Below are 9,980 nucleotides of genomic sequence, written 5' to 3'. Positions count from 1 at the left end.
GCGCAATGCAGTACGTGGGGACGCATAGAAAGGGGCCCCTTTGTGTGGGCTGCGCTCGAAATGGCTCCTTCCCGCTGTCCTCGTTGCTCGTGTTGGTTGGTGGCCACCTTGTCCTACCGCAGCTTGGATGTGTGTTGTTCGGAGCGAGAGTGCCGCTCCTTCGAGGCGGTATACTCGAGAGAAAGGTGCGCAGTAAAGCACTCGCATTTACACCCTCTCTGCCAATTACTGAAATTTCTAAATTCTGAGCCGTAGAGAAGTCTTTTACCCTTTCGCCCCTTACCCTACCCCCCTCTTTTTACACTGTCCCTTTCTCTCACCCTCCTCTTTTCCCCCTTTCCTTCCATTTTCTCACTCAACTTTGAAAGAAGCCGGCATTTAGCCAAGAAACACAATATGGGTCCAAGTTTGGGTGGCGCTCGCGCGCTCACTGCGCCGAGCCCGTCTTTTGAAGGGCCTCTCCTTGCTTCCTCGGCCCGGGTCGGCTGGATGGCCGCTGTGGTCTTTTTTAAGAGCAGCGCTGCACGTCGTCAAGTGCCCCCGCCTGCCCAGGTGGCTGCATAGCCCTGGGGCACAATCAGGAAGCAACCCCTCCTCCCCTCCCCCTCCTCCTGCACCTCTCATTCTTCTTATTTTTAATTGGGCCTCATTGTCGCCTATATACCTGGTCGTCTGCCTGTCATCCTGGGCTTTCACGGGAAAGAGGTAGTTCTCGTAGTACGGAGTAGTGCCTGTCCACTTTTTGAAAATTACATCAGGCTACTTAACAGTTTTTTTTCTGTTTTTCATTGTTTTAAAAAAAAAATTGAAAAGACTTAGGATAGGAAAATAAACACAAACGACAAAGCAAAAATAGACTTACATAACTCAGATTCTAAATCTTATTTATTTAAAAAGTTTAGTCGGATTCAGTACCGTCGCTGACTGATCACTCAGGTCCTAGCCGGATATCGTGATTCTCGTCATTGTCATTCTCGTTATCGTCTTCATTTTGAACTCCGAAAGAGCTGTAGCAGGAGCGATTCTTTACTCGAGCAGCCTTCTTTGACAAATGAGCCAATTTGTGAAGTTTGGACCTTGAAAAATTAAGGGGGAGCTACGCACGGAGCTCTGCGCGCACCTGCTATTACAGCCAGTAAATCCGACCAGGGCAGCAGCAGTCGGGACACTCCACGTAAATAGTATTGTAATTTTTTTTAAAATCGGAAAATGTTGTGAGTTGAGTCAACCGTAGCGTGGACTACTTCAAAGAGACAAAGAAAGCCTCTTTCTATATATTTTTTCTGTGTCAAGAATAGTGATATCCCGTGCGCCCTCTCGCACTTCCCTTTCGCATTTGTGTGTGTGTGTGTGCATAGTAGCTCCTGCATTTGAAAAGTGGCCACGCGGACTCTATTGTGTATTCAGCGTACATCCAACACACGCACGCGCACACACACATGCACGCACGCAGAATGAGAGAGAGAGAGGCAGAAACACAGAAGAGAGGGCCGTGAAGCTGAAGCGCAGGGTTATTCCCGCGGCGATGCACCGTAACGTGTAGAGCGAGGCGGGACGCGGCGAGACGAGTGTTTATAGTTCCGCCAGTGGAGCCCCGTGTAAGCAACTCATAACTCAGCGGCCCAAATTGTGTTACTGTCCAATTTTCCGCGAATCTTCTTCATGCGTTCGACAGAGCGAGCCAGGGGCAACGCTTTTGGAGCTCCTCGTATGTATGTATGTATGTATGTGTGTGTGTGTGTGTGTGCGTACGTGTGTGCGTGAGCGATGATTTCGCTCTTTTTTTATGAAATATGAGTCCGAGCCGTCTCTTCGTTTTGGCCGCCGAGCTTTTGTATTATGATTGAGGAGACAAATTACTTCAACTTCCATTGACAATAAGAGTACGGCACACGCACATGGCACATTTGCTAACAAAAACACATCTTCGCCTCGATCAATTAAGTTGCAACACGAAAATGTTCACAGCTTCCACCTTTGTATTTGTTTATTTTTCCGCTCGTTTTCGTCAATTTTGCCGCAGATGATTCACCCCCACCCCCTCCCCCCTCTCTATCTCACTCTTTCTCGCTGTCGGTGAAGAGTGAGCCTGGAGGCCTATTGTCCTCGGGGTGCTCATTAACTTTCAGCACTTTCCGTAGCCATAACCTCTTCGTCAATCTGCCGCCGCACCACCGGCTATGGCCAAAGTTGTGCCCCCTAAGATTTATGCTGCTGCTGCTGCTCTCTCTCTCTCTCTCTCTCTCTCTCTCTCTCTCTCTCTCTCTCTCCGACCCGTAATGAGTGCACGCAGACGTGAGAGATACTCGATACCGCCCGCGCGCTTCACCCCGCCCGTCAATACCCCCCCGGTAACGCCCCCGCTGCTGCACTACGTCATGACCGTGTCGGAAGTTGGCGTCGCTGCCCGAGTTTTCCCGTGCCTATAATCACCGTCGGTCACTGATAGATGGCCGACTGCAGCCGACGACCGGGAAGCGCACCAGGCAGCAGCGAGCGTTGCGCCGCGCACCTGGGCGAGCAGGTCTCCTCGATGAGCTACAAGCGGAGCCGGAAGACAACTTTTTTCATCTGGCAAATGGGTTTTCTGGAGATGTTCCACAGGGATATGAAGGTGGTGGCGCGGGAAGGGGGAGGGTAGCCGATCCGGAGAGAAATAGTTGAACGTATTGAATTGATGCTCAACACGAAGTGTTGGCAATCTTTCGGTGTCTATCCGACCCAGTCGCTCGCTTTGCTCACAAACTGTGGCACACGGGCTTACTCGCCCTTTCTCTTTAGCTCTTTCTCTCCCTTTCGCTTTATCCCCCCCCCTCCCCTCATCCCCATCTCTCTCTGTCTCTCTACATTTCTCTTTCCCTTGTGGCGTGATTTCTCCTCCTGGCTGGCTGGCAGGGTTGTTATCCAGTCCTTTCCATTTTATTTCTGCGCTGCGCGTTCATACATCTTTGCCCGCAATTCTTCAGGCACTTGTCGCGGACCAGTTCAGACCGCCCCCTACCCGCCTGGAGTTCGGACACCAGCGCTTTTGCCGCCATAGATAGTATTTCAATGTTTAATGTCTTAAATTAAAAAAAAAAGTTGTAGGTGAGGGAAGATTATACAGCTAGTGCCGGAACCTATCGTTTTTCGGCGTGACTTGTGGTTGTCGTGGTGGGGCAGGGTGAGGCGGGGCGGAGCGGAGCGGGAGGCAGCGACCCGATGCGTGACTCACCGTGTGCCTCACTGTGACATTCACATTTGCATTTATATTAAGGTCCGCGTCGCGCCGCAACGAACGTGTCAATCACCTTCGGTTCGGGTCGCCTTCGGGTTGCATTCGGGTGCCCCTTCGGGTTTCCTTCGGTTCCGCGGGCTCTCACGTGCCTTGCCTCCCCTCCCCAATCCCTCCCTTTCCGATCCGATTCTCATTTTCCGCTCCTTGTCCGCGCCTCTATGGCGCCCTGATGGTCTGTCGCAGCCGTGCCTCCATGTGTCACGACACCCAGGTGAATGCCTTGCGTTCGCGTCCCTCTCTCGCCTTATTGGAAGGATTAAAGCAGCAGCCACGGGAGGATGAGGGCGATGCGGGGCCCGTTCTTCCATTTCAGCTGTCACTCTCCGTACAACCTATCAAAAAGATTGGCTCTCCGGACATGATTCTGGACTTGTAAAATGATAGAGCTTTCAAAATAAACACTAAAAAAAGTTTTGTTCCAAAAATAACTAAAATTCCCCCAAATCATGAAAATCTCCGGAGTGTTTGGGGAAATATTGAGTGCTGATTTTTTTGTGCGCCCTCCTCACATAAAAACTTCTTTTTAAAAGGCGCAGCTTTGTGTTTCCCCCGGTGAAGCGTTCTACATTTTCTCCTCACAGAAGTCGGACTCGTCTATTTTGACCTCACTGGTTCTTCCTCCTACCAGATGCCTCTCCTGGCCTGGAAGGCAGGTCTCTCTCGCGCGCAGCTTGACGGGAATAGCCTCCTCCCGCCCTCTCCCCTGCCATTACCGCCCCCTCGCGTCCCGGTGACGGCCGGGCCATGTCGGATATCCGAAGAGAATCTAGCCTAGTCAGCGAGCGCGGCCGCCGTGTACCCGGCGCTCTGCTGGCGGCATGGCGTGACAGTCACGACCAGGTGTTAAGGAAGCGCCTTCTTCGCACGCCGGGGACGTTTCCATTACCTAGCTCGACTATCAGCAGAACGGCAGCAGACGAACGGACGGGCGGACGGAAGGCTTTAGAGACGGGGAGGTAACGATCGTATTTATTTTTTTTGTTATCAACACGGTGGCCTCTGTAAGCACAAGGGAGCTGGAAGAGCGGGGACGCTTCTTAGCGGGAGCAGGGGGCGGCAGAGCAGAAGGTATAAAAAGTGGAGCACGCGGGAGCACGGTATAGGCATTGTGCCTTTCTGCTCTTTCCAATCTCTCTGGCGAGTTGTATGCAACGCGGACTTGCATGGCGGAGCGAGGTGCAACAGTTTTGCCAGCAGGTACCAGCGCCACAGGCCACTTTAAATGGTAAAGAACGATAAAAAAAAGACGCAAATTTGTTTGAAAAAGTTACAATTTTGCACTTTGCTTAAAGACGAATGTTTCTTTTAGTGTTTTTTTAGATTGTTGGCGCATGCTATAGAGAGTTGTTTTTTTGATCAGGCGAGTTAGCCTTCTTTTCGCTTGCCCGACGCTCGCCGCCGTGTCGCCCGACCCGACCCCACCGCCGGAGCTACTGTCGGGTATGTCGCGTGAGCTCGACAGCGTCCGAATGATCACTGATTTCGCACGCAGACCCCCGCTCGGCTGGACCAGCAGGGCGAGAGGTGGCGTTGCGGGGACAGGTGACGCCTAGTGCGGCTGGGCGCGCCGGGCAAGCCAGACTCGTCTTCAGCGACGAGCTGGGGAGAGTGACTTGAGAGACAGAGACAGCTGCCAGCTCCATCTCCCGTCTCACTCTTACGCAGCGAGCGTCGGGCAAGCGCTACATCTCTTATTCGCCCAATTGAGAACACACTAGAGAGACAAATATAAAAAGATGACGCGTTTCAGGTAGGCTGTCTGCCGTCTCCGACTCGACGACTCGGCCGACTCGGCCACTGGATACGAGAGGAGAACCAACTGAGCTCGCTAGAAAACATGCCTGTACCCAATGTAAATGACGCAAGTGCTATCTGTCCACTGCATCTAGTTTACACGTAAACATTCGCATCCGATTAAGATGTGGCTATGAATTGGCACAAAATTGTTCTTCACCAGTATGGAACTTGAGGTTTTAATAATGGTTACTGTCCCTCATGCAGTCAATGAGAGTCAGTGCCTCCCGCTGTGCAGTGCATAAGCCCCCGCCCCAACTCTCTCTCTCTCTCGCAGTCAAACTCGAATTCGCTGCCACTCCATCCTCCCTTTCCTCCTCAAAACAACGCAGCAGCAAACTGGAACATACAAAGGTCCTCCAAAAAAAGGGGCAGGAAAGAAAAAAGTAAACATGAAAAAAATTAAAAGGATTTTCAAAACTTGGCGCCAAAACAACAGCAGTGGAAAAGCAAAGCAGATTGCTCATTTGTTCGGATTTAGTCGGGTGGCTGGCGTGGGGAACTCTCTCACTCTGCCCCCCCCCTCTCTCCCTCTCTCTCTCCCTCTACCGGCGGCGGCCCCAATAAAGCCGAGCCTTTCACATTGGCCTCCCCCCCCCCCCCCCCCACCTCTCCCTCTCTCTCTCCCTCTACCGGCGGCGGCCCCAATAAAGCCGAGCCTTTCACATTGGCGACAAGAAGGGCCTAATTTCGGCGTGGCGTGGCGTAGCGCGGCGCTAAGCCCCTGTTTGGCGAGCGTCCTCCCGGCAAAAATCCTCATTTGCGACGCTCCGCCACGCGCGTACTTCCAATCTATATCCCCTTCTTGATCCCTTGTAAAAATACCAACTAAATTTTGTATTATTTAAAAACTGTGTGTTAAAGACCCCAGTTCAGTACTTGAAACATGTGGTTGAATGTTACTGTTATTTGTTTCTAGGTGACGGGGATCGTTGGACGAGCAGATGTGCTGGCCTGCGTCTTTTTCCTTCTGTCTTTCCTTTCCTACCATGAGTAAGTACACTTCCAATAATTGAGAATGTAAAAAAAAAAAAAAAACATTTCCAAGAAATCTCGCATTTAGTCAAAAACTCAAGTTTATATAGGGGTCAACAACACAGAAAGACACATTAATTCTTCTCTTTTATTTAACGACACTTTGTCGCGGCGCTGGGTCTGGCACTGACGCAGTTACTTCCCTAATGCGCGCTGATCAGCGGCCAGGTGCCAGGCGCATCAACATAATCTATTCCGCTTTTTTCCCCCCATCCCTTTCCTTCTGTACCGCCTCTTCCCTTCTCCCCGCGCCCGGCCTGGTGACCTACTGTCTTAGACCCCCCCCCCCCTTAACCGTCTCCTCTGCCTGAAAGCGCGAGAAAGATGAATGATGAGCTGGCGCCGCACCTTGGGCTGGAATTATTTACCGACGGCCATTCGCAACAACGGCATTCAGCCAGCTAAAAACAAATGTATTTTTCTCACAAATTTTGTGCATTATGCTAAAACAAATCTATATGCAATGCGTAATCCGTCGTATAGGTTCGAATGTGCAAAATTGAAGTTATTATAGAATTCAAAGTCAATTGGGTGTCAATAACTTGAAAGATTTTGGAAACGTACATCTTGTATTCTTCTGTAAGTAAACTGTTCGCATTAAGGAAACTTTAAGAAGCTAAACACAAGAGTCTAAAGGGAAAAGTTGAAAGCCATAAATTTGTTTTACAATAACTGTCATTTAGACCAGTTCACGCATCATCTTGTACTAACGCGTTATGGTATGATATCATTTTCAACAGGTGTATAACTGCCACGTTTCCTTATTGATGCGACGACTGCTTTGCCGCCTAATCACGCGCCCACCGCACCGGGCGGCGTTATCTTTGCCGCCACATTTTCCCCCTGATCTCCCCCGAGCGCCTCCAGTCAGTCAGACGTCTGCTGAGGAGGTCGTCCCTCCCGGCTGTCTCATCGTCGGAGCAGAGAAAATGTGAGGTTCCCTTCACTCAAGCCTCGAGGACCTCAATTTGAAGCTTGGCTGCCCCGGGGCGTTTTCTAGCAGATCAAGCTGAGTCATGCTCCTCCCCCCTCTCTCTCTTTCTCTCCCTCCCCCTCTCCTTCCTCTGCTTGTCTGGCACCCGCCCCCTTGCAAACACAACAAGGAGACAGTATGGCACTTCTGTCCACTAGAAGCCATTATCAAACTCGCAAAGTAATCACGGTCTCTCTCCTCCTCTCCCTCTCTCTCTCTTTCCCTCTCTCTCCGTCCAATGACCCGCTCCGCCCCACTCTACTGTTTCAAATCATGACTACCGCAGTTCTGCTGGGTCCCGGTGATCATTTCGCTTTTGCCCCGCGTCGACAGATTTGCACATTCATGCAAAAGATGAAAAATCTCTCGATGACTAAGTGTTTGCGGGGGCCGGCTGCTTGCGGTGGCTGTCTGCTGCGCTTTGATTCATTGCGGTAACTATTGCGTCTTTCGTCCAGCGCCCCTGTGGGGTGCGGCTCAAAATACTCTCATGGTTTTCGCATTGTTTAGTTGATTTTTGACCTAATATTAAAATACGTTACAGAAGTTATCGTCATTTTACGAAATTTTCCCGGTTAGTTTCGTTATTTGTTATCGTTATTAAACGAATTGCTTTTTAAAATCCAAAGCTCTCATAGAAGGGCGGTGTGCAATTTGTATACATTCATATATTTGGTCAAATTTTATAAGCCGAGAATCCTAATACTGTATGCTAGACAAAATTGCGGCAATTGGTTCTTACGCTTACGAGGAGTACGATCGATGAACACGTCCGACGCGGCGTTGGTCGCAACGAAGTAGGAGGCATAACTGAATGTGCATACATGCAACCACCCCTTTTTAGTAGCACCGCAAGAATCTCCCTGCTGCGAGGTGAGGCTCGCTGGCTCAGTCCTAGTCTCAAGCACACAGGATGGATCCGATTGAAATGGCACGCTTGCGGGTCGGGCGACGGGATCTGTCTTCTTTGCCCCCGGAGGGGGGAGTCCGCTCGGGGATCACTGAGAATAAGGTTAGCTCGGCCCGCATTAGCAGAAATGTCAAATCGCACATCAGCGCCTAGGGGGGAAAAGGTGGGGGGATAGTGCTCAAAGGCTGCCTCCCGGGTGGCCTCGCCTTTTGTGCGTAAAATTTATATACGCTAAGAAAAGCAATCGTTGTTGCTGCTCGCGAGGTTGTGACAATATGAGCTGTTACACCTGCATAATAACCGCTTCGTATTTCCCTGTAAACGGTCAGAAAGTTGTGAAACTATGTGATGTGGAGGGAACGTCGTAGAGCCTTATTGCCCTCCTCTCCACGCCCCTCACGCTTACACGTTCAGTACGGCTGTGCATTGGACAAACCCTGACCACTATTTTGCCACGCCACACTGGACGTGTTCAAAGAAATACACAATCGAAAGGCTTTCGGTCGGGCACCCCAACAACACGAAAATGAAAATGTCATACTGTGAATTGCCAAAAGTGGTTTAAAGCGAATCCGTGGGTATCCCTCCCTCCCCCTCCCCTCATAAAAGAGGAGAAAATTGACAGTGTATACATAAGCGAAATATCCTTTGGCGCCAGTTGAAGGCCTGACCTTGGTCTTTGCCGGGCTCCTGGGCCGCGGGGCGCTCGGCGGGGCGCCTGCGGGTCGGCCGGCCCGTCGAGCCGGGGAGTGCGGCGGGTCTGCCTACCCCCGGGATGGCAGGCGCGTTGCTGGGCTGGCGGCCCGGGGTTGGCTGCGGGAGCGCAGAGCGCAGGTCATCTCCCGATTAGGATTGAGTCTTTCTTTTTGTGATTCCAGGATGCATGCTTTTTTTGTTTTCGACGGGTGCCTCATCGCCGTTCTTTACCTGTGTTGCAGCCCCGGGTTCGGCGGGCGCATCGGCACGTCGGTGGTGCTGGCCGCACTGTCCATGCTGGCTAAGGAGACGGGCGTGACGGTGCTGGTGGTGAACCTGCTCCTGGACCTGTACCGCTCGTGGGGGCCGCTGCGGCGCGCGCTCCGGGACGTGCGCTGGAACGAGGAGGCGCAGCTCTTCTCGCGCAGGGCCGCCAAGATACTCATGTCGGTCAGTGCAAAAGATTGTTTTTGTAGACTTCCTTATACGCGCTAAATGTATTTGTATGTTTTTGTGCAAACGTTAGTGATAAGTTAAGCCTACGTTTCGATTCGGAAAACTTGTGCGCAAAAATGCGTGCATTCGTACAAATTGATGCTGTGTTCAAATCTACTCAAAAATTTGTGCAGGAATAATTCGATTGCTTAAATTCATACAAACAAAACATACAAACTTAGTTAGACTGACAGTTTTAGGGGGGAAAAAGGTTGTGCGAATAACATGTTTTAGTTCACATACTAAACAAGACAAAAATTACATTTTTTTTAAGGGGAATACATAGTTCTGTTTTCTTCGATTCCTTCCCCGCCCAGGTTTTGTGGCTCTCGCCGCGCCGCCACCGCGCTCTCCTTTGTTTGTTGCGCAATACCGTCTGGCATTTGTCATCCGAGAACCAATACGCGAGAGGGGAGGTGGGACGTTCTGTGGTGAATTTGTGAAGCGGAGGAGGAGATTGAGAAGGGTAGAGGGGGGGGGAGGCGTTATTGGCTGACATCACAATCTAAGACGTGGTGGCGGAGCTGGGCGGGCGGGCGGCGGCAAAAAGGATTCCAAATTAGTTGGTATCGGTCCAAAACAAGTTGGGCCGTTGTTTAGAGGGACACGTCCCCACGCCGCCTGGCCCATGCCCGCCCCGTGTTTCTCGGATCGAATTAGCAGCCCTCCCTGGCCGGTCTCAGATTGGCCAGAGAAGTTAGTCAGAGAATGAAATTGTGTGCGCAGAACGGACGCCAAAACGCGACGGCCAAGAAGTCTGCACTTTGGTGCGTGGGGACCCCTCGGCCTCTGCGAAGGTC

General features: G+C 51.3%; 1 protein-coding gene across 1 annotated transcript in view; it reads left to right on the top strand.

Moving 5' to 3' along the window:
• Window positions 1–9,980, top strand: part of LOC113202677 (protein O-mannosyl-transferase TMTC1-like) — a 195,877-nt gene that overhangs the window by 156,384 nt on the left and 29,513 nt on the right. Inside the window, exons 4-5 of the mRNA XM_052267980.1 lie at window positions 5,991–6,064; window positions 8,928–9,135. Coding sequence (XP_052123940.1) covers window positions 5,991–6,064; window positions 8,928–9,135 — 282 coding nt within the window. The remainder of the gene's footprint in view (window positions 1–5,990; window positions 6,065–8,927; window positions 9,136–9,980) is intronic.

Source organism: Frankliniella occidentalis, unplaced genomic scaffold (assembly GCF_000697945.3).
Source record: "Frankliniella occidentalis isolate FOCC.00 unplaced genomic scaffold, Focc_3.1 Scaffold1, whole genome shotgun sequence".
Taxonomy (NCBI): domain Eukaryota; kingdom Metazoa; phylum Arthropoda; class Insecta; order Thysanoptera; family Thripidae; genus Frankliniella; species Frankliniella occidentalis.
This window is presented reverse-complemented; position numbering and strand designations above follow the sequence as displayed.